Consider the following 27,546-nt stretch of genomic DNA (forward strand, 5'->3'; position numbering starts at 1 on the left):
GAAGCTGGATAGGGTTTCACAACACACGCGTCATACCTTTGGGCCCTGCCCACAGCTGCTACTTCTGCCTCTCGGGCCGCAAAAGTTCTGGGGATTTTCGGGTTGTTCCTCCCGCCCCCCGCGATTGTGGACTTGTACATGTTGTCACTTTCCATTTTAAGGCTGTAACCGGAGGCAGGCTCCGTGGCTTGAACATCAGCCACCTACCCTCCCCCTTTTCTTTCTTTGCATTATTTACCATTTTACCTGATTAAGGACACAATCCCTATACATGTTCGGACAGAAAAAAGTCCTACAACTCCCAGCATCCCCGCAGCAGCTGGCTGGGGAATACTGGGAGTTGTAGGACTTTTTTTTTTCTTTCTGTCTTAGCATGCACAGGATTGCAACAGAGTAGTTCTGGGGAACTCGAAAGCTTGCACAGCAACCTTCAAGTTGGTCGAATAAAAAGTATTCCCCTAATATGGAATCTGTATAAATAATGTGATCTCTCTCATTTATCCAGCCTTCTCCAGAACTGTTCCCAAGGAGTTTACACCATCCAATATAGTTACCATCACAATACCTTGCTTAGCAAGGCCAGAAGAATAATCCCTAATGTATGTGCCATGAAATGAGGCACAAAGTGACAGAAAGCTTCTCTACCCCCTGCCCCACCCACATAAAGCACTTCCATGATGCCCCAGCACTCCTGGATTTGTCCCATGGCCTGTGCATAAACCAGAAGCAGGAAAGGGAAATTAAAGCTTGCATGCCAAGCTCATATCCTGGGGCTGATGTGCTCTCCTGTAAACAGGAGCTCTTAATCCTACAGTTCCCTGTTCTGCTTCAGCCAGAGGGGGAGGGGGAGGGAAGGACGGGCACCATAATTTTGCAGTCAATGCAGATGCAACCATCACGTTTATTGGTCTTGAGTTATTGCCAGGCACATGGAGAGGCACTGTTTGAGGAGCCTTGGGAGGCAGGAATGGTACAGGGTGTCTGCTTTGATGCTATTTGCAAAGATCTAGAAGGGAAACTATAGCAGGAGTGTTAGTCCTCCCACCCCCCACCTTACTCTTCTTCATGTCTAATGTTGAAAATTACACCAACGAACAGGTAGCATTCTGTCTGCTTTGGCCCGTTTTAAGATTTTGAGGGTAGGTGTTTTGTTTTGTTGCTGAAAGGTAGTGGCTTCTAATGCTGGTTTGGATTCTAATATGCTCTCCAATTTTGTTGACATGGAATTGTAGGCCAACCAAAATACACACTATGACATTTGGCAGTACTCTGGAAGAGCAGAAAAGAGAAGGAATGACTTGGGCTTTCATCCACAACTCCTCTTCATTTCCATGAAAAAATGCCCCAAAGTTTTAAACAGGTATGTATAAATGAACCATTTAAGCCCTTACAGATAGATAGCAGTCCCTATGTTTCATGTTACAGTTCCTAGTTTTATCTGGGGTATATTTACAGTGCAGTCTTATATGTTTCTACTCCAAAATTAGCACCACTGAGATCCATGGGACTTGTTCCCATTGTGTATAGATTTGCAGCCTTAGTAACTACTTTCTGTTTAAGGCAGTGGATGGAATGCTTTGTGCTGAAGTGTACACACACACACACACACACACACAGAGAGAGAGAGAGAGAGAGAGAGAGAGAGAGGGAGAGGGAGAGAGAGAGAGAGAGAGAGAGAGAGAGAGAGAGAGAGAGAGCAAGCGCTTACGGGGCTTGCTGACTCACTAAAGATAATCACTACTCAGGGGCAGTCAGGCTTCAGGAATTGCCAGGAGACTGCATGGTGGGCTAGGTGGTTAGAGGGTTGTTTGCACAACACGCCACAGTTTGTTGTGGTTTATTGAGGCCGCAATGAGGGTTAAGTAACCCTTGCATAACCCTAGAACAGGCCATGGGTTATGTGAGGGTTGTTTAACTCTTGCATAACCCCTGCCAGGAGGGGGTTGAATATTCAGGAACGCGTCTGTGTAGGCTGCGGTTTGTTGTGGTTTATTTAAGCCTTGATGAGCTGTGGTGTGTCATGCGAACCCAATCCCTGTGTGTGGAGCTGCTTGCAGCCACCTAATATACACACTTTCAGTTTACGCTGTTAGCTTGCAGGCCAAAGGGAAAGGGGTTAGCCTTAGCAATATGGGGTTGCGTAAGTAGGGCTGCTCCAATTTCCTAAAATAAGGCATGCCTTGACATTTCAGAATATTCCATTCTATTAAGAGTTAAAACCACAACACAACACAACCAAACCACATCAAACCAATTTTGTCTTCCTTTGTAGCAGAGGGCATAGTTGTCTACAGTACCCACACTGGAGACAATTTCCCAACGGTCACACTTCCAAGTATGCTTTCAAACATGCCCCAAACCTCTGGCTTTAAGGACTGGGTTCATTTTCCACCTTGAAGGGAAGTCAAATTATTTTATTTAGCCTGTTTTAGTCCTACTAGATTAAATGGTTTTGGCATAAATCCTACCTGGAGTGTGCCTTTATAAACTCATATTTCACTCATTTCTTGTGATAGAAGGACCAAGTAAATCCACTTTAGATACAAGTGGACAAGACAATGTCTCCAGGGTTGTAGCTGTGATTATCTTTCTGGGTAATCCTATCAAGGCAGTGATCATTAGCATGTGGATAATTGTATTCTTAGTAACAAACAGCCGTAACAGCTCATCTTCTCAGTATGTCACAGGGATGGATCAACAGAGCTGGACTCTAACACAGCCCAACGGAGGAGTGATTTATAAGCTGTATAAGATTTATAAGGAGGAGTGATCCACCAGCGTTGTCAACTGGTAGATATTTCTTTTTTCCTTACCCTGAGCACCTGCAAGGCACAGCCTTTGTGGTTTGGCAGTTCAGAAAGAAACACAGATGCAGCAGAAAACATGAAACACAACAAAGGGATGTGAATTCTCTGTAAACATGGGGGCCTTTACCTTCCAGTGTTTGAACATGTCTACCTTTTCTCTGCTTGACTCAAACCTTTGGGAAGGTCTGGCCTTCCAGTTTCATTTCTAGAGTTTTTAAAAAAGGAGACTGAGCTGGCATCTGTTAGTTTTCCAATTCTCTGATCTGATTAACATATGGTCAGATTATCCAAGTGTTTGACTTCTGTGTTTCAGTTTGCCCTGACTGAACAGAGGAAGCTGTGTTACAAAGGAGCCAACACAGCTCTTCAGTGACAGAAGATCATGGCTTAATGCCCAGTTTTCCATTTTGTAGAAACAAGGCTACAATCCTTACCTGGGAATAGGCCCTACTGAACTCAATTAAGACTTACTTCAGAGTAGGCATGCCTAGGATTGCACTGGAAATGCCTAAGAGTTCAGATGATTCACTGAGAGACTTTTGATATGGACATTTCTGACTTTTGGGTACCTAGCTAAGAAGTGCCTGAAAAACTTCTTTTTTGGAAAGCAAGTACATCATCTCCCCTTCAAACAGGTTTTTCTTCTCAGCACCTTTGAAAGAAAAACCAAGTAGCTACAGGTTGATAATAAGTGGGGATCATTTTAAAAATTCACTCAGTAGTTGTGTGGGAAAGGGTTGTGCAGCTTTGGTCAAGGCAATCCATACGGAGAAAGTTGCAGCGCAGCTTGCCAAAGATTTTGCATTTGCTGGTTCCTCCTCCCATCATCTACATTATCAGGTTTAAAGTAGTCACCACTGTTGTCTAATATCCTTATTACTCAGGCCACACCATTCTTGGAGTTGATGAAGCCTAGCACTTAATCAAGTGTGTCCATTTTTCAACAGGCCAATCTCTTCCATTTGTTTGGTTAAATACTAACTGGTTTAATAATGTCAGCAGTGTACTGCCCTCTGCTGGAAAAGGGTGATTCTACAATAGATCTGAGCAGCATCCACACCTGCAATGTTCCTCATGCTGCTACAGAATGAACTGTCACCAACTCCCCTCCCAGCACAGTCAGAGATGAGTCTCACTTGTCCACAGCACACAAGTGTTATGACAGTCAGTGCACAACCATCACAAATAGGTTGCGCAGCTAATGTGCAAAAAACCACCCCATTTGTGCTTCAGAGGACAGTGAAACTCTTTTTCTGCCACTGGTGTAGAGACTGCAACGAAAAAATATGGAAATGAAAATAGGCTTTTATTCAGGTTCAGGACATTAAACCTTGAACCACAGAATAGCATGAGTAGAATTTGCAATATCTTAAGGGCACCTACAAATGATGAATGAAAGTGTGGCTTGTCATGGTTGTCTGGCCTCAGCAATACAAATCACAAGATTCTTAACTTGTGAGTAAATTTATCTAGCAGCCTCCTTTCCTTCCCCATTGGGTCAGAACCCTGTTCACTCCTGAAAGAGGATGGAAGTTGACTTGCTGGGGAAACTAACTGGAAATCAGATTTAAAAGAGAATTGATAGTAGGGCAATACACTGCAGAGTGTATTGCTTTGGCAGTAGTGCAGAAGGAGCGTCCCTCAAAAGGGAATAAAACCCCACACAGAAAATTGTGCCAGCATTATTCCTCCAGTCTGTGCTGAACATTCTGGTCTCATAATCGCCTGTCTGTAATGCTAAAAGGTGGGAGGCTGGCACTAGCGATAAAGAGTTGGCTGCAAAGGTACAGTGTATGGACAGTTGACTCTTTAAAAATATAGTTGTACCATACTGAAAAGGGGTCAGAGATGCAGGTGAAAAACTGCATTCCCATCCCATGTCCTTTACCGTTTAGATCTTTTTTGTGCCACCATTCCAACTTACAACACGCTGGATTCCTTTGTCACTCCCTTGCTGTTGGTATGGCTCCCTGTTTATTTCTGGGGCTCCAGATTTTCACATTCCTTAATTGAAAAGGAAAGATACAGGCAACTTACTGCCATGTAAATGCTTATTCCATACAAAAGATAAAGGAACCAAATAGCTATAAAGTGGATATAATTGTGATAAAAGGTAAAGGTGTCCCCAACCAGTCGTGTCCGACTCTAGGATGCGGTGCTCATCCCCGTTTCTAAGCCGAAGAGCCAGCGCTGTCTGAAGACGCTTCCGTGGCCATGTGGCCGGCATGACTGAACACCGAGGCGCACGGAACGCTGTTACCTTTCCCGCCGAGGCGGTACCTATTTATCTACTTGCAATTTCTTGCTTTCGAACTGTTAGGTTGGCAGAAGCTGGGACTGAAGACGGGAGCTTACTTCGTCACGCAGCACTCGGGTCTTGAACTGCTGACCTGCTGACCTTCCAGTCTGCAGTTCAGCGTCTTAACCACTAAGCCACTGCGGCCCCGATAATTGTGATAGTACGATATAAATATAGTGCGTTTGTTGTAAGACAGTGATTACAATTGTTGTAGTCAGTGGAACAGTTATTATTTGTTGACTAGATCTCCGGATTATATCCTATTTCATTACTTTGTCAAAACCAACTTAAAACCAAAGATTCCTCCTTTAAATGTACATTTCTTACTCATGGAGGCAGCTGAATTCTTTCTTTGGCCTATAATATACCTCTTATAAACCACTTGTGAAGCTTCCAAAAATCTCTAACCACAGAATTTGTAGGAGTTCTTTTGTTTTTCTTATTGCCCTGAGCAGTTTCAATGCGAGAGAAAAAACAAATCTCTAACCACAGAGTTTACTGGGGTTCTATTGTTTTTTTTCTTTCTACTCCGCAAAGAGCTTCAATAAGGGAGACCAAACAACATTTCACAGATGAGTGGTGGATATGGGTTAACAGTGTGGTGGATATGTTTTAATGGAGGCATCTTTGGTTTTAAGTTGGTTTTGATGAAGTAATGAAATGGGATATAATCCGGAGATCTTGTCAACAAATAACTATTCCACTGACTACAACAATTGTAATCACTATATTATAACAAACATACTATATCTATATTGTACTATCACAATTATACCCACTTTATAACTATTTGGTTCCTTTTGTACAGACTTTGGTTTGGGAACCTTCTCCTTGGGTTTATCATGTAAATGCTTAATGCCAAGTATATAATCACTATTGTCCATTCCCCTTACCCAGAGAATCCCACACATGAAGTCACGATAATGCATTTATTTTAAATGTCAAAAACCCAAATCTATATGTTCACTTCAAAGCGAGTTCTACAGAATGCAATGAGGCTTACTCCCAAGTAAGCATGTATAGGATTGCAACCTCTGATAGCTCCATTACCCTTTTTAGCCTGTTGCAACCCATTGTTAAATGAGCCTCATGGCAAAACACACATGACTATAATTTCATCTCAGCTACTTAGGACGCAATCCTATGAGGATAGGTGACCGCCTCCAAATTCGGAGGCGATCGCCTATCCAATGCAGGGCAGAAGCACGGAGGGATCATTCCCTTTGCGCTTCTCCTGCCCTGCATTTGCAGCTAGACAGCCAATTTTGGCTGTCTAGCCGAGGGAAGGTGGAGCAGGGGAGGAGGCTGCCAGATGACACATAGGATGTGTCGTACTGGCATTTCCGCCTTCCCTGCCCCGGAACACTGCATTTTGGTTGCTCTGTGCTCCTCTTCCGAGTGTGGAGCACAGGGCCGTCCCATGTTACCTGTGAGGCAGCGCAGAAGTGGGGGAAGGTCGGTTCTCGGAAAACCACATATCCTATGACTCTCTAGCTGCCGACTAGAGGCCACAGGATTGCTCCCTTAAACAATTTAGCACTGGAGTGCGCAGCACACCATCTAACATGCATATTAAGCCAGGTGGGGACTCACAATGTGGTTATTTTGAAATCTGTATGGATGATCTGGCTGAGCAAAGGACTATGCATGTATGCTTCAGCTACCAATTTACTCACTGGGAGCTGAGCTGAGGGCCATTTGCACTAATTCTGTTCCCATGCATTAGGTTACCTTATATGACACTTCCAAGACTGTGACCTCCTTATCCAGACCACATTGAATGAATAAAAGATGCTACATTAAAGGACAATTCAGATGTTATTTTAAAATGCAAGGACTGCAGAAACACAAATTGCTTGGCCTTCTAATCTCCTGTATTTAAAAACATGCAAAATGTGCACTCCTTTTAAAATATCCAAGTAATTCCTTAAAAAATGTAAGGCAATAAATAGGATACAAGTCAGCAAAGTAGTTGAACATTGAACTTATACCAGTAAAGGGAGAAATCTACAAGTCTGCACACTGCACAGCATCTCTTTTTGCAGAATCCTACAAATTACGACACAGGAAATTTGCTGCAGCACACAAGGTGAAACACATGAATCTCTCAGAGTTTAGATGAAAGCAAAGCACAAGTGAAGTAATGGAAAATAAGATTTTATTTTAAATTAAAAAAACCCATAATCTTCATCCAATGAGAACAATTCTGAGCATCTTGGCTCCATTGTATGGATGGATTTGACGTAACAGAAAGTTAGTGGAGCTGGCACTTTAAATGTTGCTGTAAGAGTCCAGAGAGACTTTGCTCCTTACAAAAGGGAAGAATCAAGCTCTAAGGACCTGACAGGCAAAAAATCTCCTCAACATAAAGACACAGTCATTAAGAATTCAAGAAAGAAAAGCTGTTAGCACATTTTCCCAGTAAGTTGTGGGCGTTGCTTAAATCTGATAAAAAGCGAGGTTGATCAAGTTTGACTGAAGTCTGCAAGGAGGATTAAGAAAACCAGGACTTCCTCTGATGTAACAAGATTCTTCATTAGTGGGATGCCTGCAAAACATGCATCTTCTTCCATAAACTGGGCCAGTTAACAAGAGCTACTGTTTAACAGATTACAACTACCCACACATTAGCCTTTAAACTGCGCACCATTTAGGTAGAGGGTATCTCAACCTGCATAACCCAAGTTGTACCGCATTGTGCAGAATATTTATACCCAATACTGAATGTGTCTGGTCCTAGCAAGTCTTAATCTAGCCTCTCTCTCAAAATGTAAGTTTCTAGTTCTCATAGTTATAGAAAAGCCAACTATAGCCACCAAGTGTTTAGGCAACAGCCAAAAGTGCTTAGATCTACACCCACAGCTGGCATGATACAGACACTGTGCATTGGGTTTCAGAGGCACATAAAGAATAAAAGCCAATTTGTGAGAAGTAGGATATTATTTTAAAAATGACCAGTCATACTTTAATAAAGTTGTGATTTAACAATGATCCGTTCTAATTTTTCTCTGCAAGAATTCTTTGGAAGTAACATTGCAGCTTCAAAACTCTAGTGATATTGGTAATGTTGTCTCCCTCACAAAGGAAGCACTAAGCACACAAGCACTGAATTATTTACTTCTGCTTGCAAGACTGGGCCGGTAGAGAACCCATGACCCTGATTCCCTGCCCACAGCTACCTGATACAGTATACAGGAAACTGCTTTGATCTTTAAAGCTATTTAGTACAAACAGCCCTCTATTTTACTGTATTTCTTTTCTGAAAAGTGTAGGCAAGGAAGGTTTGGTACTAAACAGAATCAATACACCTTCCCCCAGCACAACAGTTGCCTGGCTTCAATGCAACCGGATAGGAAAATACTTGGCATCTGATAGGCTGATTAAAGTGGCAACCCGGAAAGAGCACAGCTGAAAGGAGCTGGCTAACTCACTATTCAGAGCCCTTCTTTTTGAAAGTCAAGTTAGGATACAGGTTTTAAGTGCAAGAATGTACAATCTTGTGAATAAAATCTACAACTTTTTTTTAAAGAAGGAAAGCCCAAGTTTAATGTGTGTTTTTTCCATCAGTTTGGGAATCTGCAATATAAAATATGCCCTATTACAGTAACAGAGACAAATAGCTTCTCTAAATGAACAAATCTCATCAATATTGTGGAAGATAGACATTTAAAAAGACGTAACAACATTGTTTGCAGCTGAGCACTTCAGTTGCATGTGGTTATTACTGTTAAAAAACCAAAACTGGTTTCACCCTGAAATAACAGAACTCTGGTAGGGTTTTGTTTTTGTTTTAAATGCAAACGGGAAGAAAAAAGCCATCTATTTTTTTTTTTTTAAATCAGATTTGGTACAAGGAGGAGAACTAGTCCATCCTTCTCAATGGTGGGTCCTTCAGTCTCAATCCAACCAAGGAAACTTAGCCCGCACGTCTTCCAAATTAATTTACTGATTAAGCCATTTAAATAATGCATGTGATTGAATTGATTTATCAGAATCCCAGTATTACAAATCCATCCATTAAATTTCCAGGTAAAGATGGCGTTCCCTGCATCCCTAGTGCCTAAAGGCCCCGCAGAACGTTTAACGTGGCATTTAATATATCACTTTGGAACCAAGCCTTTGTTTAAACACAAACACTACAAATACCACCCTCAAGTTTCAAAACCTCATGGTTGCAAAAAAATACTTTCTGCTGAATGTTTAGCAACTACAGGGCTACATAAACAGAACTTCAAAAAGCTGGGGAGGGGCCATAGTTCAAAGGTGGAGCACATGTTTGGCATGCAGAAGCTTCCAGGTTCAGTTCTCAGAATCAATCAACATGATGGGTTGGATTCAGTGTTCCTTCTGTGAACAGAAGGGCTCCTTCCATATGCAGAAAGGATTATGATCCAGCAGAGACTCCCACTGGAGGAACAGAGGTGTGTGTGTGCATGTGTGTGCACGCTATTCTTGCAGCCTCTCTGTTCTGGAGGGTGCCTCAACCCTGCAGAACAGCTTTTCAGGGTGAGGGAGGAATCAGCTAAAAGATCCCCCAGTGGAAGTATCCCTTGAACAGAACTCTATTCACAAGAACGCTGGGTCCCAGCCAAGATCAGGAACCAGGGCTGAGAAATACCTCTGCCCTTGGAAGTGCTGTGGCCAGTAAGTAGGCAATACTGGGCTAGATGGATTAGTGGTATGACAGGCAGCTTTATATATTCTAGGTCAAGGACTAGTGGTAGTTACATCAGTACTAGTTTCTTTCCTGTGTTTCCTTGTTGCTGTTTATCTGCCCCCATACTTCTGAATTCTCCATAGTTTTGAATTCCAGCAAAATTGGAAGATGTCAAGTTCTATAGCAGGGGTAGGCAACCTGGTTCCCCCCAATGTGTTGGACTACAACTTCCATACTCCCTGACCATTGGCCATGTTTGCTGGGGCTTATGGGAGTTGTAATCCAAAACATCTGGAAGGCACAAGACCGCCTAACCTTGTTCTGCATAAACTACTTTGAAACAAGTTGTGCAATCCAAGGGTATGCAAGGGAAATGAATGCAGAATTACCTGATTTGCAAAGATTATTCCTGTTCACAGAAGTGGTTTAGGAACAAGGATATTTGCCGGGGGGATCATTTGGGAATATATATTATCAGTGTTTACCAAAAAATAGTTGTTTCTTGCATGCATGGAGTTAAGGCTGGGAAGTGATATTTGGATCCCTGCATTAGTGATATGGTAGCATTTTGGCACATGCTAGAACCACGGAAGAAAATTATGTGTCAGAAGCTATTTCCTAAGCATGGAAATTTCCTGTAGGCATTTCCTACAGGGCCAGAAATCAGCTAGTAACTGGCTCCAAACTGGCTGATTTCACATTGCACCAGCTAGTAGATGTGGACTCTCTCTAGGTCCCTCATAATGAAGCACAAGAAGAGAACTGGAAAGCACACCCTCCACATCATGACTCAGAATGCACTGAGGTCCAGATAATCACTGTACTCATTTCTCAAGTGATCAGAGTACAGGACCTTTTCACTATGCTATTGAGTTTCAGGGTTGGGACAGAGTTACAGTTGTATATGGAGATGCAAGATCCATCTTAGAACATAATACCAATCTCCATTAACAACACAAAATGCCCTTGAAGCAGCAGCATATCCTGAAAGAATTCAGCTGCCCTGGGATACACACAACCACATCTTATTTCAAGACAAAACACACACATACGCACACACCTCAAATACCTGCCACTCTACAACAGCAGACAGAGTAGGAAGTTTCTGGGCTCCAAAGAAGCAGTTTCTTCATAAAATGGGATTGATATTGTATTTATTCAGACTCCACCCACTCTTCATAAAAAAGCATTCTACCTTCATATGACGTTTCCAGAAACTCCCACAGGGAGAGGTAAATGAAGCAGCTACAGCTTCTCCCATACCCGCTTTTTGTCTGGGGCAAACTCCTAAACTGACTGCAAAATACCAGCAGTTTTTCGTTAAAATAGAAAGCGCACGTAATCATAGCAATGAACTGCTTGTTCAGACGTTACATTTTCCATGAGTGTCATTAGTCCATGGTTGGTTTTATGTTATCTACAAATTAAGAACTACAAAAAGGTGCTTCTTGCAGGTGATCATTTACACAGTAGAAGAGTCACCTTAGGTGAATATAACCAGGCTAGTCTCTCTTCCTCTTGTCCTCTAGTAAAGATTCTGCTGGCCAATTACATACACTGGAGGTTGTAGTTCTGACCTCCAGTTGTAGTGCATGAGAATTCAACTTGTAAACATATGACAATGTTGGAGCAGGATACAGGCTTTCAGGATCTACCTGCTTAGTTTTAAGACAGCTTTGACAATAGAAATCCTCAGTTTCCTGTTCTGACTGCACAGAGTTGTGAGCCACAGCATAGCATTACAGAGGGCAGCACTGTCTTCTGATGTTTAGCTGACTTGTTTGATGGAGTGCAGAAAGAGAGCCTTGAGCACAAAGAAATTTCTAGTTTTCTCCTTTAGTTAGCAAGGATTCAGACTTAGATTGCAGGTCATGGCAGGTAGAAATTTGAATTTAAAAAGAATTAAAAAGGAGTGGTGAAGACTTGAGAAAGTTCCAAGCATACAGCTGATGGGAAGAATAAAAGACAGCTGGTTGGTTGAGACTGGCTTTAGATGGGTCTTGGTATCTTTCAGGGATGAGCACGGCTTCCACAAGATTCCCTAATCCTGTCAAAAAAATACAACTGCTTGTCAGGGCAAGTTTCTTGTAGCATACGAAATACAGCAGTATAGGACTTTTCATAGCGGCACTGCTGTATCCCAAACATCTTGGAAGTAGTTCCATGCTCCTCAACATTTGCATCAGTAGAGTTGTGTCTTACACTATAAAGAAGCAGTCAGAAGCAGCTAGCTGAACACATGGTCATTTGAGGAAGGTACTGAAATACACAGCTGGGAGACAGCCTTTAATTGCCCAACAATTCCCCATTCTGCTAGGCTTTAGGCCACACAAACAAATGGGAGAATGCCATCTTAAGACGTTTACTCCAACCAAAATCTTGCCTCACTCAGGTTTTGTCTTAGAGCAGTGACTCCTTAACTTTTTATCAATAAGATCCACCAAGAGAAGTGGATATGGTCAAGATCCACCTGCTGTTTCCAAGGAAATAGGAAAAGTATTGTAACTCCTTTTCCTATACCAGCCTAGGAACAAGGCTACCACCTATATCAACATTTAGGAAAGCAATATTCTCTAGAATGCAAGATTCAAGTGTAGACCATCTCCTTTGATGACAGGTTGCTAGACTGAAAGTACATTAGTCAAGGTGAAAGCGTTACAAGAAATTAACTTGAGGCAAAGATCTTCTATTATATAATTACTCATGCAATTCATAATCCTCCATTGCCAACTCTGGCACTTTTAACTCCCTTACAAGCATGAAACCTGATCCTCTCCTGGAAACAGCACAATCCTACCTCAACAATGTTGCAATTTTCAATTTAAATTTCTATTTCAGTTCTATTAACATTAAAGAAAAAAGCTGGACAAAACATGTAGAATGAATTTAATAAGCAAAGAAATCCTTCCTTGGCACTTCTGATAAACAGAAACAGTTCTCATTCAAAGCATTAAAAATGGACAAGGAGATGTATGTAGGGCAATCCAATTACATGAGCTGGGAGAAGCTCCCCTTTTTGTGGGCAACTTCCTTATTCTCCCCCCTCCCCCATGTCTGTAATTAGCAGCCCAGCCTAAGAGATCTGGCTAATTTCCATAATTTAATAAAAGTGGGTATCCTGGTTTAGTTACCTGGAGGAACTGCGCTCTTTGCTCACACAGTCATCGTGGGAGGTTGTATCACCATTCCCGATCATGCTGCACGTCCTTCGCTTTTTCCTTCGATGCATCATTCCTTCCGTCTCTGAGCTAGAATCACACTGAATGCAGAAGAAGCGGCAATAATAAATCCTTACTATCAAAATAGCAACTCCCACCATTACTGGTCCATAGTAATAGGTACAACATTTGAGGAAGAGCATTATTTAATAGTGACATCTATAAAATATGTTTGAAGGAGACATGCAGCATGTGGGCTATTGAGAGACGAATATAACTTTGCTTTCCCCCCCTTTTTAAATACTTTGGTGGCCCACTAGGACACATTTGCTAGGCATTTTATAAAGCAGTTCATCTCCAATTCAGCCATGATGTCAAGTTGCTGCTGAGTCTGAACCTGAAGAAACTATGACCTGTTATCATGGTTTGTAGCATCAATTTCAGTTTTTGGCACTTGAAGTGTTCAGCCCAACATTCTTCTGCTTCAGCCCTCCTCATCTTGGCTAATGAAATCTTGCCAAGAGAGACTAACTGGGTTGGTTCGAGAGGTGATCAATAGGTTATTACATGTGGGAGCGAAGCAAACTAACTCAGAGGAGGTGATGACTATAGCGCTGCTAAGAAAGCACATTTAGACTGCAGAACTGGGTATTTTTTTCGATTCCCAACATGATAGTTGGTGGCTATACTTCTAGGCACTCCTGGAAGAGGTAGATTTTACAGACGTATGTCAGGTGAGCTTCAGCCCAGGACTTGGAACTGATTTAGTGTCCTGGTGGACAAACTGTGCCTGGAAACCATAACCCTTTTAATTCTCCCAGTGAATTAAAAGATATCCCAGATATCAGTGGCATATCGTATTTACTTAGGAGTGAGCTCATTTTTTGAGCAGGGATCCTAAAGTAGCCAAAAGAGTACCATCCACACGCAAGAGGGAGGTATCAGTGGGGTTGAGGAAGCCTCAAGATTTGCAGAAGTACAACTTAAAAAACCCACTAAGGGGGTAGGAAACCAACACAGCCTAATGAGGACTAGGTATGCTATGTGGCCAAAGAACTTTGACAGTGTTGGCGGGGAGGGGGGAACCAAAACAAAATAGAAAACCAGGGTGGGTGGTGGAATGAAGCATCCTAGAAAAGGGCATGGCTGGCTGGCATCCTGAACAGGAGCACCCTACACTGCAACGTTCTGTTGCAGGTCCCACTATTGGCTATTAAAACCATCTGGACCACCTGCATAGGTTGAATAATTTAGAAAACATTTATAAAACAGTTCCAGTGCAAGGTTATGATTCAATTATGATTCGATTCAATTATGCTACAGTATGTATTTATTAGTTAAAAACTCACCATTTTATTTTGTATTATTTAAATCATTTTTATTATAGAGCATGCCCACTGATTTCAGTGGGAAATGATACACCCCACTTTGGAACAGTCGACATGACAAGTGTGTCGTAGTTCTTCGATAGGAATATTGGCAATAGCAGGCTCCTTACCTCTGAATCAGAATCTGAGGAACTGGAGCTGGAAGAACTAGAGGAATCACTGGAACTATCAGAAGCAATGCCTGTTGATTCTTGTAAGTCAACAGAATCTGCTAGCGCAGCTAGTTCAGGATGTTCTTGTTTTAGAACTCTTGGGGGAAAAAGAAGTAATTGTTGGCATTTAACAAGCTAACAGATATGTAAGCAGAGGACAAAAGCATTATGCACTCGGGAGAGATAAGAGCAGCTTCACAGAATACAAAGGAGAAACTGCATCCCGGAAAGCAAAAAAAACAATTAAACACTGGCATACACAAACCAAAAAGCAGCAATCTAAAAAGTATAAAATCAGCAGCGGTAAAAGTTTGGCACATAATTGGTATTTCCTTCCCTCTTCCTTCCACCAAAGGCACCTAGCATGCCAAGTCAGGAAAGAAGCCAGCCCCCACAAAAAAAAGTATTTCACCTGGCATTGGATCCTTTGCCAAAGTGCCCTTCATCTCTCTGGCAGCATCACAGACAAGGTTTCCCACCTAGAGATCTACCCCAGCCAGGGCCTCCAACAGAGGACAGGCACTCTACTTGCCTGCTATTTTCCTTGATGCCACCTGTCTTTACTGCACATCTCGTGTAGTTTAGGAAGCAAATATTTCACTGGCTAAATAAATCAGCTACTACGTTTCCAGAATAATTTGACACAAGCACCATGTTCACTGTGTTAAAGACACCTAAACTTCTGATCGATCTTTCTTATGTATTATCACATAATTTTATGTTTAATAATGAAGTGCCCAAATGCATGCTCAGACGTAAACTATGCTTTTCAAATACCTACAGTTGAGTCACCTTAGTGAATCTTGAAATCCAGAAGCCTAATCCTCCTTCTGGACTCCATGTACTCATGCAAGATGTTGCTATTACAAGCCAGACAGTCCAGAAAAAATCTTTCCAAAATGCAAAAACTTCATCAGGTTTGCATTTCATATATCCTGTCAAGCATCATTCCAGGGCATACTTTTTGTTCTAGGTGGCAACATTTGGCTTGTTGCTGGCTTTCCCAGCATCTGGGAAATCACTGAAGTAATTATCGCATCTCTCACCTGTACCATTTTCTTGATAATTTTGGCCTTCCCCTTACTGTCTTGTGCCACACCACAGGGAAGTTTGTACAACTGGCAAAGTTCTGAGTGACAGCAATGGTTGTATCAAGATTGAGAACTACATGCCACCAGCCACCTACAAATGCAACACCACAGAAAGTTATAAACTATGAACAGAAACACAACAATCATGCTGTTTTTAAATACAGGTTTGCCTGTTTGGAAACAGCCTTGAGTGGGGAAAAACAACACTCATCTCTCTTGTACAGTACACATTCTAACCATGCCTTAAGCTCATAATCACAAAGGTCCACACATTTTGGTCACCAATGGCCAAACACCACCGCACTGGATGATTCTATTCCCTGGGTTCTATGTACATTGTGGAGGCCTGGGGAGGGGGGTACAAGAGAAGAAATCTTTTACTTTTGCAAAAACAATGACAGATGTGTGCTGCTTCTGCAAAAGTCCAGCACAAAGATTACCCCCCAGGTCCTCTTGTGTGCGCGGGGGACTCAGGGGCGGGGACTTTTCTATCATTTTATGCAAGGCTTTTGCAGAGGACAAAAACAAGCTGAGCCTCTCACTGCTTTTGTAGAGAACCCCAGCTCCTCTTGATAGTGGTTTAACATATCTAAATAGTATACTTTCTTATAAATTAGATCAGCTGAAATCATGTGTTATTCAAATTTCCAGCTTTTAACATTTCAGTAACAGATAATAGCGAAGAAAATGTGAGTGGTCTTTTTTCTTTTCTTTTTTTTTTGGCAATCTTTCTAATAGCCCCTGTTACAGTCAACACAAGAAGCAAGCAATTAACAAGAAGGAAACCGGTCTGAAATTCCTATTTTCATTTGCCAAGAACTGAAAGAATCATGTGCTTGGGTAGGTACTAACAAGCAGCAACAAGAGTTTTTAAAAAGCTACTGAATTGGCTTACTGTTCATATGGAGACCTTAAGCATATCAGAACTCAATGACTGTTAAACACATGTCTTAGCAATATCATATGTGCTTGTGAACACAACAATCACACAAACAAAAAGAGAAGAACCTAAAGAAAATGAGCAGCAATAATCCCACTACATAACTTGAAAAGGAGAAAGTAAGCTCCCTACCTAAAAGGAAACAGATTTGCTACAGCTGTGGGAAAACCATGGGAGTTCCCCTAACTGCTGCTAATCCCATGGTTGGACGAGAACTGAGCGGGAAGGTATTCATCCTATCCCTCAAGGTATGCATATGTACATAAATGTCTCCCCAGGGGGAATAGGAAATGAATGCCAGCCAGAATGTTCTAGAGTGAGTTGTCTGCAGGTACAGAAGCCATATATGGGAGTGCACAGATACTGAAAAAAGGAATTTTTATACTCAAAGATGAAGAAAAATTCAGAGCAGCAGAGCAGGATAACAAGACACTAGATAATAGGAGGAAAAGGGTATGTCTCAGCAACTGGTGGATGGAAGTAGGGTTTCTGCTAATGCCTGCTTATTTGTAGTTGTCTCAAGCAGCATATAACTCTGTTCATGACCAACTATCCCTCTAGGGTAGGGGTAGGCAATGTTTTTGTCTCCAAGAGCCACATGCTGTGGTGGGTGGCGAGCGGGTGGGCTGGAGTGGGTGCGGCAGGAGCTGGTGGTGCCTGGCTCCCACCTCCTTCTCTCTTATGTACACACACAGCCTCCCCACCCCCACAAACATACACACACTGCCTTCTCCCCTTCCCCATTCTTTCTCTTTTTCTCTGCAGACCAATAATATTAATCATTCATGGAGTTCAATAGGATTTACTACTGTAGTGAGTTTAGGTTTGTAGCCTATGGTTACAATCATATGCACACTTACCTGGGAGTAAGTCCTACTAAACAAAGTGGGACTTACTTTCAAGTAAACCTGGATAAGATTAGGCTGTCAGTCACCTAAGAAGTCAGTATATGACAAATAATAACTCTCCCCACCCCCTTTTCTGGAAATGGTATTTTAGAACTCCACTGTACTTGATGATATTTTGAAAAAGTATCTCCCTGTTTTTTTATCTAAACTGGTTTAGCCTCTAATTAATGTCAAGGAGAGAAGAGATAATAAGCCTGAAATGACATAAATGAAATTGAAGCACAATGGCTTGGTTTTTATTTCAGATCTTACTGTTTCAGCCCCTTATACAATTATATTGTGGTTCAGTACAAGGTTTTAAATCAAGAACAAAGGATACACATAAGAATGGCATTTGTCATCCTTCCACACTTGGCAGCATGCTTAATCTAAGCTGCACAGAGACTTCTAATCAAATACCAGAAATCTCTTTTTAAACTGAGATTTTATAGCCAGAAGATTAATTTTCCAGTCATATGAACCTATTAAACCACAAGCACACAAACTTCTCATGATAAAGTTATAGGTACTTAAGACAAAGACAATTTATAAGGGAAACTGACAAGGCAACTCCTGTTAACTAATGAGAAGAGTACAAAAAGATCACAAGTATATTCTACATATAAAGTTTCAATTGCTAAGTGACTAAAAAGAACCCCGAACACCTAATTCTGGTTACTTTTTAAAAACTTCTTCCAGAAATGTGTGTGAGAAAGCCAAAAATCTGGTCAGGTCCAGAATGTGTTGGGAGATCATCCATCATTTTCACCTTGTGTATATGCTTTGTGTACAAAATCATGCATGGTGTGGAGAACGTGGATAGGGAGGCATTTTTCTCCCTCTCTCAAAATACTAGAACCTGGGGTCATCCTATCAAGCTGATTGGTGGGAGATTCAGGACAGATAAACGGAAGTACTTCTTCGCACAGCACATAGTTACAACTATGGAATTCGCTACCACAGTATGTGGTGATGGCCACTAATTTGGATGGCTTTAAAAGGGGGCTGGACAAATTCCTGGAGGAAAAGGCCATCAATGGCTACTAGGCCTGATGGCTATGTGCTACCTCCAGTACCAGAGGCAGTGAGCCTATGAACACCAGTTCCTGGGGAACATGGGTGGGAGGGTGCTGTTGAATTTGTGTCCTGCTTGTGGTTTCCTGGCCAACAGCTGGTTGGCCACTGTGTGAACAGAATGCTGGACTAGATGGACCCTTGGCTCTTACGTTCTTGAACAGTGTAGCCCAAATATGTATATTAAGCCGCCAGATCATTAAGCCTAACCTCAGGATGTATATGGCTCCTTCATATCAGCCTCCAAATGGCTCTGTTGAGCTGAGGGCAATAGGCTATCCAATCTCGAGAAGGGAAAGATAGTGGCATAGCAATATGGTAGTGTTGGCAGTGACAGTTATGGCAACTGGTCTTACACCTGATTCTCTACATGTCTCCTCTATCCTACCCTAGAATCAAAGCACAGGGCCAACTTTTTTATTAGGTGTGTCCCAACCTAATGGAGTCCATTACACTCGATCCATGTACTAGAGTTGTCTTGGGCTTCAAATGCCATCTGCCCCAACCAGCATGGTCAATGGTCAGGAATTCTGGAAATTGTAGCCCAAAACATCTGGAGGGCACCAGATTGGGGAAGTTTGTACTAGAGTTTTTGAGGTCAGAAACTGACAACATGACTTGTGCATTTTGGAAGAGCTAGTTCCATTTCACAGAACACTGGAGACACAAGATAAATTATTTTCCTAAAACCAAGTCAGGAACAAATAAAAATGAGGGCTGAGATGCTTCATTCTCTGCTCCATCTGCTGCATATACCTTTTTCAGAGAGATGCGCATCTGTACAGATGCCACAAGAGGTATTAGGCCTTTTTATCAGATGCATACGTGAGTGATTTTAAGAAGCAGGATTAAGCAGAGTCTGCTTGTCCACCTTCATTTTCTGCTTCCACTTTGGTGAAAGTCTCAAAGCTGACAAATCCTCTCCCCTATTCTAGTTAAGCTGCCTGTCTCTAATTTCCCCCCCTAATCTCCAGCAGTTCTTGTCCATTTTAGTTTCCTTCCTAAATGTATAATTTATTTCAGGATTAGTCCCCTACACACACATGTTGCATCCATCTTGTTCAACATACACAGTAAGCCAGTGTAACCGAATCCTGAACAGTATTCCTGGGACACCATTTTGTTTTGAAGAGTGGCAACTGCTATAGGCTTGGGGATCCTCTCAAAAAGGATACTGCATGAAGTGTAGTCTTCTACACGGTCAGATCACACTCCAGCACAGAACTTAACAAGGGCACATACCTGGTACAAAGACCGTCTCTCCTGGTTTTTGCACAACTTCCAGGGGTTTGAACTCAGAAGGCCAAGTGGAAAGCTGAGTTCTGGGATATATTACTCTGAACCAAGTGATAGCTTCATCTTGCTGGTTCCCTCCTTCTTCGCGAGTCACTTTGATCAGCTCTCTGGGAGTGCTGGTAGGGAAAAGGCACCAGCGCTTGTGTCCTTGAACTAAAGCATTCCAGGCACTGGTTCCTAGAGGGTCAATGTGAATGCCTGTTCCTGATCGAGGCGGGCCCATCACAAACCATCTGCACAAGAGGAACATCCAGGAGTGTTAGGAAAGACTTAATTACTGACCTTACCAAGTTTCTCAAAAGCAAGTGTTTCCTTTCCATTTCTAAAGCAGCTTGACATATTTTTATTTTCACTCTTTCTTTGGATACAGAGAGAGATGTAACAGATGTGCCAACAAAAACACACACGGAACTGCTCTATTTTACAAGTCAGAGCGTTTGTTCTTTTAGTCCAGTGCAGCCTACACTGATAGCAGCATGATTGGGAAAGCTCTGAAAGGCCTCAGGAGGAGGTCAGTTATCTGTGTTGAATGGGGGGGGGCACTTTGAGGTTGGGGGCCAAACTGGCCGTGGGCCAGACGGGAAAAGTGGATGGGGCGACAGCCCACTGCCAGCATGTGAGGCACAACCAGTTCCTGGAGGAGGAGCTCCTCAAACTGCTGGTTCAGCCTTAGCGGGCTGTCATGTTCCCCCTGGAGGAATCCTCCTTTGAGAAGGAGCCAGAGCTCTCACAGACAGACAATTCCAAGAAGCCAGCCGTGTTAGGAGACCTGTGGGAGCTTGGACCCTCAGGGGAGATGACCATAGGTGTATCCCTGCAAAAAGGGGGGAGTTCCACCTCTAAGACGGAGGCTGGGTGACCACCTAGCCCCTGAGAGCATTGTCACCCCAAGAGGCAGGCCAGTAGGGCTCCTTTGAGAACAAGTGCTCAATTACAAAGGAGGATTCCGCAAGAGGAAAGGAATCCTTGGGAACAAGGCCTTCCTCTAGAGTAGGACTTTTGCCAGAGGGCCTGTAACACACTCTAGCTGAGCCCTGGGTGGGGCTCAGGAAGCTTTGGCTATATAAGCCTTCAGTTGCAGCCTCACCACTGTTGGAAGAACATCCTTCTACTAGCTCCAGTGCCTTGCATCCCTGACCTTGCAGTTGGCTGTTTGACTCTGTTTCCTGAACTGTGTCTGGCTACTTATCTGTGTTTTGACTTTGGCTGCACTCAGACCTCTCTTCTGGAAGCCGCCTACTTGCTTGGTAATACTGTGCTTGATCATTTGCCTGTTTTCTTGATGTGCCTATTGGATTGTCCTATAATTTGCCCTAACACCGAGTCTGACTCAACCATAGCAAGACACTGCCTTTACCTGCCCTTAACCTTCCCCGATCAGGGAGGACAGAGCTCTAACTGAGCCAGCACCCCAAATAATTACAGAAACTTATTTCGTTGTTGAAATAATGTTTTTATGTGGCAGGCGTGCAATTATACATTTTCCCCAATGATGAGGATGCCCAATTACTCTGAGGCACAACTATGAAAAGTATAGTTAAGCATAAGTATCCACTGTAAACAGTACAAACCAGAACACACAAGAAGTACACCAAAAGGGTGATAATAAGGAGAAACAGCTGGCATTGACATAAACCACACAAGATAATTTCCCCTTTACCTTGAACTGATAAGCAGATATATAAGTAGTTGGTAAGTCTCTCTAAAAGCTTCCTATTTCATATTAGCTCTTCCCCATTAGGATGCTTAGTTTAGCTGGGCTTTCAACTCATTGTAAGATATTGCTCAAATGTAAGATATTGCTCAAATGTTAACAATGAACATTATTCTAGTAATGCTAGCTTAGGGGTGGCCCTCCAGATGTTTTGGCCTACAATTCCCATCACCCTTAGGCAGCCTAGCCAATAATGAGGGACCATGGGAGTTGTAGGCCAAAGCATCTGAAGGGACACAAGTTGCCTACCCCTGTATTAGCTGAAAGTAGTATTTACAGACCTCAATGAAGGCCAAGGCTTCATTAATGCTGTACATACTTGCTAGCAACAGCTGCTTTTCAGTTAATAACTGAAGTCACACCTGTATATAGTTAACAATTTCAGAACTGTAGAACAATTTAGTCTTCCTAGGTGGCTGGTTGAAGCCTAGAGATCCCTATGCCACCTATTTTCAAATGTTGTTGTATTGCAGACTGTTATTTTAGTTTGCTTGTTCTTTTCAGACCATCCCGTTGTTGGCATAATAGCTGACATTTCAAGACTTCTTAAATTCTGAATTAAAACCCAAGTCAGGTGTGCAGCTGCTGAACCATTTTCAACCCAAAGGCCAAATTCCATTTCAGAGAAGCTCTTGGGGGTCACATTCCAGTGGTGGGTAGGGCAAAAGGCTCCCCCAAAATACCAACCCCCCAGCATATTGTAGCTTAAAACTCTTACTGCCAGCAACTTAGAAAAGGCATTTCAACCTTTTAGGATGGGGAAAGAAGTGCACAAAAGCTGTGAAAGCATCAAATGATTGGTGGTTGGGGGATGGGGGTGGGGCCAGGGAAGGGGATGTGGCCACATGGGGAACCCCGGAGGGCAAGATTGGGTCCCTGGACCTGAGGTTCTTCACTCCTGGTGTAGGACAAAGGGAAAGCATTGGTCCCCTCACGGTTTGTGTGCTAGTTTAAAAATTACTGTCTCTTGCTGTTTCTATCCCGAGGCAGGAAATACTCTTTATACCTATAGGGCGGCCTTCTCTTCTCTCCTGCATACTTGAACAAGTCATCTGTGAAGAACTTCGGCACCTTGTAGTCCTCCAGAAGTTTCCTGCGCTTAGGATGCTCCCCATAGCTACTGTCAAATATATAGAGGGGGCTGTCATCCCGTGTGGTCTCCATGTATTCAATGTAATATTTCATCTTCATCTTCACAGAGTAACCATCATTGTCCTCTCCACACTTGAATTTCTGGTTCCTGTACTTGCGCTTCAGGCGCTCCAGAGTCCATTTCTCTAGGGCTGGCCACCCCACTTGAGCATTTAACAGGACAACAGGCTTGTAAGGCTTCTCATAACGTTCAATGAAGTCTTCCACTGACAAATGGAGTGCATCTGCTCTTTCCACATTGTCCTGCAGGATGGATGAAGAATTTCTCTTAATGCAAAGTAATGAACAAGGTAATACAGCAGAATGTTAGTGACCATGCTAGTCCCACAGAATGAGAAGCACAAAGCACACAAAATGCCTTTTACTGTTATCACTCATTTGAAAAAAAAAAAAAACCTAAGCAAGCTTTTCAATTCCCATCTCAATTAGTTCTTCAGGGAAACAGATTCATCCCAGCAATCAACAGGCAGCAGATCTCATTTTTGTGTTGAATACTGTACCTGAGGAATAGCACTGTGATACATTATGAAATGACCAGATAGTCCTATAAATGATAGCCTAATGTGCTTAATGCAATACATGAGATTATAATCTTTACTGCACTAGTATTTAGTGTATATCTAGTGCTTATATTAACAAGCACCCCCAAATATTTTTTTGCATAGAATAATTTAATGCCATTTTAAAAGACTGTAATAATGCAATCCTAAACACAAACAAGCCCTACTGAGTTCAATGGGACATACTCTCAGGGAAGCAAGTATAGGATTACTGCTGTAGTATGCAAACAGCTTGAACGTCATAGCAATGATGCTGATCATTACGCCTCCCCAACCTCTTTACAGACAAAAGTTTTAAAGGCACACATTTCTACTTTATCCTGAAAATATGAATTTCTAAATACCTGCAAAGATTACTGCATTTTTAGAATGCAAATGTAAACAAATTACCTTGAAAAGGATTCTATTCTTATTCATTACCAAAAAGAGGCAGAGCACTAACTAGTTGAAAAGAACAAATGAAACATAATGAATGAATGCGTGAAATCAGAGTAACAATTAGGGATGTTGGAGAAATTTTCAACAGAACCAAATGAGTTTGGATTTCCATGAATCTGAACCTGCCAGGTGTATTCCATCTACTTGAAAACTGGTTTATTAACTTTCCCAAATTTTGTGCAAGTTTTGTTGTAGAAAAATAAGCAACATTTTAAAAACCAGCCAAAACTGTGCACTTCCCCACAGGCTAAAGCATGAAAATGGGCATTTGAGGGGGATTTGTGCATTTCCGCACATGCAAAATTGTGCAAATGTGCATTTCCACAAATTAGGAAACAAAGAAAATCTGATTCTGGTGATGAGCATGCAACAGAATGAAAAGTGCCTGACAATCCACGAAACAGAGATGGAACAGATTTTATATAATCTACACATCCCTAGTAACAATACAGAATGGGGCTGTTTGCATGGCACACAGCCCACCATTTTGAATATGCAACCCCCACTTGGGGTTGTGTCATGCAAACCTGGTGAACATGTGTTATGTTTGGTTTAAACACCCCTCACATAACCCACCCTCGAGCATGTGTTGCACATTCAACCTGGTGCCCATGGGTCCTGTGCCTTGTTGTGGGTTAAATAACCCAGGACAAGCCATCCAAACCCAGTCATTGCCTTGTAACTTAATCTGAAGGCATCCAAAATTCTTGCAATAGCTAAGACAATTATCCCCAGAAACAGTAGAGGGGTTGAATGGAAATTTCCATTCAGGTTTAACTCAGTATGGAGTAGGTGAAGGTATTATGGTCTCTCAATTCACACCAACAGTTTTTTTCCACATTACCTCAGCATAGGTCTTCCAAAGGTTGAAGATAGCCAAGTGAAGCTTGAATATTGAAATCTGAACATTTGAAACACATGAAGTTTGATCTCATGCACCTATACAGAAGTAAGTCTTACCAAGTTCAATGGGACCTACTCCCAAGTAAGTATGCACAGGATGGCACCTTAGGATAATTTCTATAGTCCATCATGGGCTTGGAAACAGACTATTTTTGTATGCTTAGTATTCAAATTTTAAATGGATAATATCCATTCTCAGGGTAGGGTTAAACATTCAAAAAATAGAATAAGACAAGAAGTCTTAACATTTCCTTGATACTACCACTGACAAGCAAGACAGGATTCCATATCATGTAAAGAAACGTGTCACCATGAGCCTTGGCAAATGATTTCCCTTACACAGCAAAGTATTCCTTTATTTGAACAGCTCAACTTCCATTTTGTGCCACCTATCCACCAAGACTATTGAGAAGAGATTTATACAGTTTACTGGGAACACTAATGTTCCTGGGTTAAATCGATGTAGAGTGGTACAAAGATTGAATTATTTCCCAGATCTCCTGCAATAGTGTTGAAGTGTTTTGATCATTTCCCCCAATAAAATCTCAGAGCATGCCCTTTCTCTGCTTTGTGGGCCCTTTATTAATATAAAATAGCCAGTGATTGCAAGACTGTCAGTAAGATGACAGAACTCTAGATTTTCTTCTACATATGTAATTTGAGCACCAAATACCCCCTAACTAGTTTTCGACAAACTTGCCATCGTCTTATTTCTGTTGAGTCTCTGGATTTATCCAATAACCTAGTGAAATAAGAGCGTACCACATTCTTGTGTCATATTAACAAACCAGGAAGCCCAAAGCCCTGTCTCCAGAAATGGCCAAATGCAACATATTTAAAAGGAATACTAAAGAAAAATGAACGTTATACAAGAAAGAGATCGTCTGTTGTTTACTTCCTAGTCTAGTAGGGTTGCAACCCAGAGACAAAGACTTTAAAGCCCACAAATCCTGCTTGTTACAGCAGGTGAAACAAACAAAAGAGACGGGAAGTTGTGGCTGTCCATGGCCTCCTGCTGCATCTGTGAATGTAAAGGTCCTCTGCAGATCTCCAGTTGGCAAACTGATTATGCTATATTCCAGGCAGAAGGTAGATCTGGATCACTGGTGGATCTCTCTGTAATTTGCAGTAGATCCATTCTGACTCCCAATGGTTTAATAAAAGCAACAACAAAAAGGCCTTCCCTCCTCACACACCAAATTATGTTGCTGAAGCAAAGAAAACTTGGGGGAAATCTGGGATTGAATTTTTGGGCAGAAGGACTGTGAATTCCATCCTGGTACTGTAAAGGAATTCTCTGGCTGAGCATGTGCTTAGCTGGGCTCTGTTCCTGAATTTTAAGTATGATCACACCCATATCTCCACCCACTATTTTGCACTTGGCTCCTGTTGGTGTATCTATAAAGTAGATCCCACAAACCTGAAATCTGTCCACCCCTGCTATATTCTAATCATCAGATCAAACAAAATTATGGGTCAAGGTAATAAGTTTACTGAAATATACTACCATTTTTCTGAGCCTACCTTTTTACTATAGGATTTGAAAGGAATGTACATTATTTCCAGCATGTCTCACCTTGCCATACCCCTCACTTCCAGTTGTGGGGTATTCAGCTCCTGACTCGTTCCAAACTTGACATAATTTCTCTCAAAATGGAAGATGCAATTCCCTGACTTACAGCACAATCCTATATGTGTCTGCTCAGAAGTAAGTCCCACTGAATACAATGGAGTGTAATCCCAGATAAATAGGCATAGGATTGCAACCTTAGGACAACAGTGAGTCCTCTCTAAATGGCAGACTACCTTCTAACAGCTAACCTCATTCGCTTAGTACAATAGCTCCCTGCAATCCTGATGGATAAATATTACTTTACCAGTAATTACCACAGTAGCTTTCTCTCCATCCCTACCCTCACTTTACTCCCCTACAGAAAGGAATACTCTAGTGTGCCAACTTCTCACCATTCCTAAAGGGCTTTAAAACAATAATTTATCCCACACAGTTCTTCCCCCCCTTTAACTGCCCCATATGTTCCCACAATCCAGGTTGTTAAAGAGCAGACATCACAGCACCTACTCATGCTTTAAAAAGCAGACAGCGAAAATGTCTAATCCACATCAATACTTGCATTGCCTCACTTAAGGCTGCAATCCTATACCCATTCGCCCAAGAGTAAGAACCACTGAACCCAATGCAACAGTTCTGTGTAGACACGCATAGGATTGCACAATAGATTAAATGAGCACTAAGCTAAAAACACATAGGTCTTCTCTAATAAATGTGGGTTCTAGTCCAAGAACAGTACAATCCCATACGTGTTTATTGGAAAGTACGTCCCACTGTGTTCTATGGGGCTTGGCCCCAGGTAAATGTGTATAAGTCTGCAGCTAAAAACTCGTGTCACAGTATTTCTTAAGTCTTTAAAAGGGCCACCAAGGCTGTAATTTTCCCCACAAACACTCCCCCCGCCCCGAAATAGGAACCACGCAAAAGGGGCAGTGAATACATATGGTGGGGCAACTACTGCGGGTCAAGCCACTTTTCCCTTGCTCCCCCGAGTCTGGGGCTGCTACCTTCCCCTGCACACCCCCACGCCCGCCTACCCCCCTTGACTTTAAATGCTGCTCTTTGACGACCCACCGCCCCACCCCCGCCATTTTCCTGCGCCTCTGACTTCCCCCTCACCTTGCAGGCTGCCGGGTTAAGCGGGAAGCTCTCGCAATAGTTATGCCGGGTCCAGTCGAGGGAGTCCTTGAGCTCGGGACGGGCGCTCCGCTTAGCCTCGCGGATGCGCTTCTTGCTCTTGTGGTTCATGCTCCCGCTCCCAGCGCGCCTCGCCCCCCGCTCTTCCTCGCCCGTCTCTTCAGGCTACGGATTCACTGGAGACGGACACCCCCGCCCGAAGGAACAGCGCCCCGCAGCTTCCAGAAGCCTCTCGCCCGCGCCGCCTCAGCCACCGCACCGCTACCTCGGCTCAGCCAGCCTCGCTCCAAGCCTCGCTCTTTCCCATTGGCCGGCACCTTTCG

The 27,546-nt window shown here is 42.5% G+C and overlaps 1 protein-coding gene across 3 annotated transcripts; it reads right to left on the minus strand.

The window, feature by feature from the left end:
• Window positions 1–4,672: 4,672 nt before the first annotated feature.
• Window positions 4,673–27,511, minus strand: JMJD6 (jumonji domain containing 6, arginine demethylase and lysine hydroxylase). 3 transcript variants are annotated; one of them, XM_084838208.1, is made up of 7 exons: window positions 27,206–27,511; window positions 22,470–22,858; window positions 19,696–19,982; window positions 15,508–15,643; window positions 14,420–14,558; window positions 12,895–13,022; window positions 4,673–4,811 (listed from the first exon to the last, which is right to left on the minus strand). In XM_084838208.1, the coding sequence occupies exons 1-7, from the start codon at window positions 27,332–27,334 to the stop codon at window positions 4,751–4,753; spliced, it is 1,269 nt and encodes a 422-aa protein (XP_084694334.1). In that variant the 5' UTR covers window positions 27,335–27,511; the 3' UTR covers window positions 4,673–4,750. The 3 variants fall into 3 exon arrangements, with proteins under 3 accessions (XP_084694334.1, XP_084694335.1, XP_084694333.1); XM_084838209.1 differs by lacking the exon at window positions 4,673–4,811 and adding an exon at window positions 6,965–11,810; XM_084838207.1 differs by lacking the exon at window positions 4,673–4,811 and adding an exon at window positions 7,249–7,654.
• Between the last annotated feature and the right edge of the window lie 35 nt (window positions 27,512–27,546).

The sequence above is a fragment of the Heloderma suspectum genome, chromosome 2 (genome assembly GCF_057233095.1).
Source record: "Heloderma suspectum isolate Gila_16-S chromosome 2, 16-S_ref, whole genome shotgun sequence".
In the NCBI taxonomy this organism is placed as follows: domain Eukaryota; kingdom Metazoa; phylum Chordata; class Lepidosauria; order Squamata; family Helodermatidae; genus Heloderma; species Heloderma suspectum.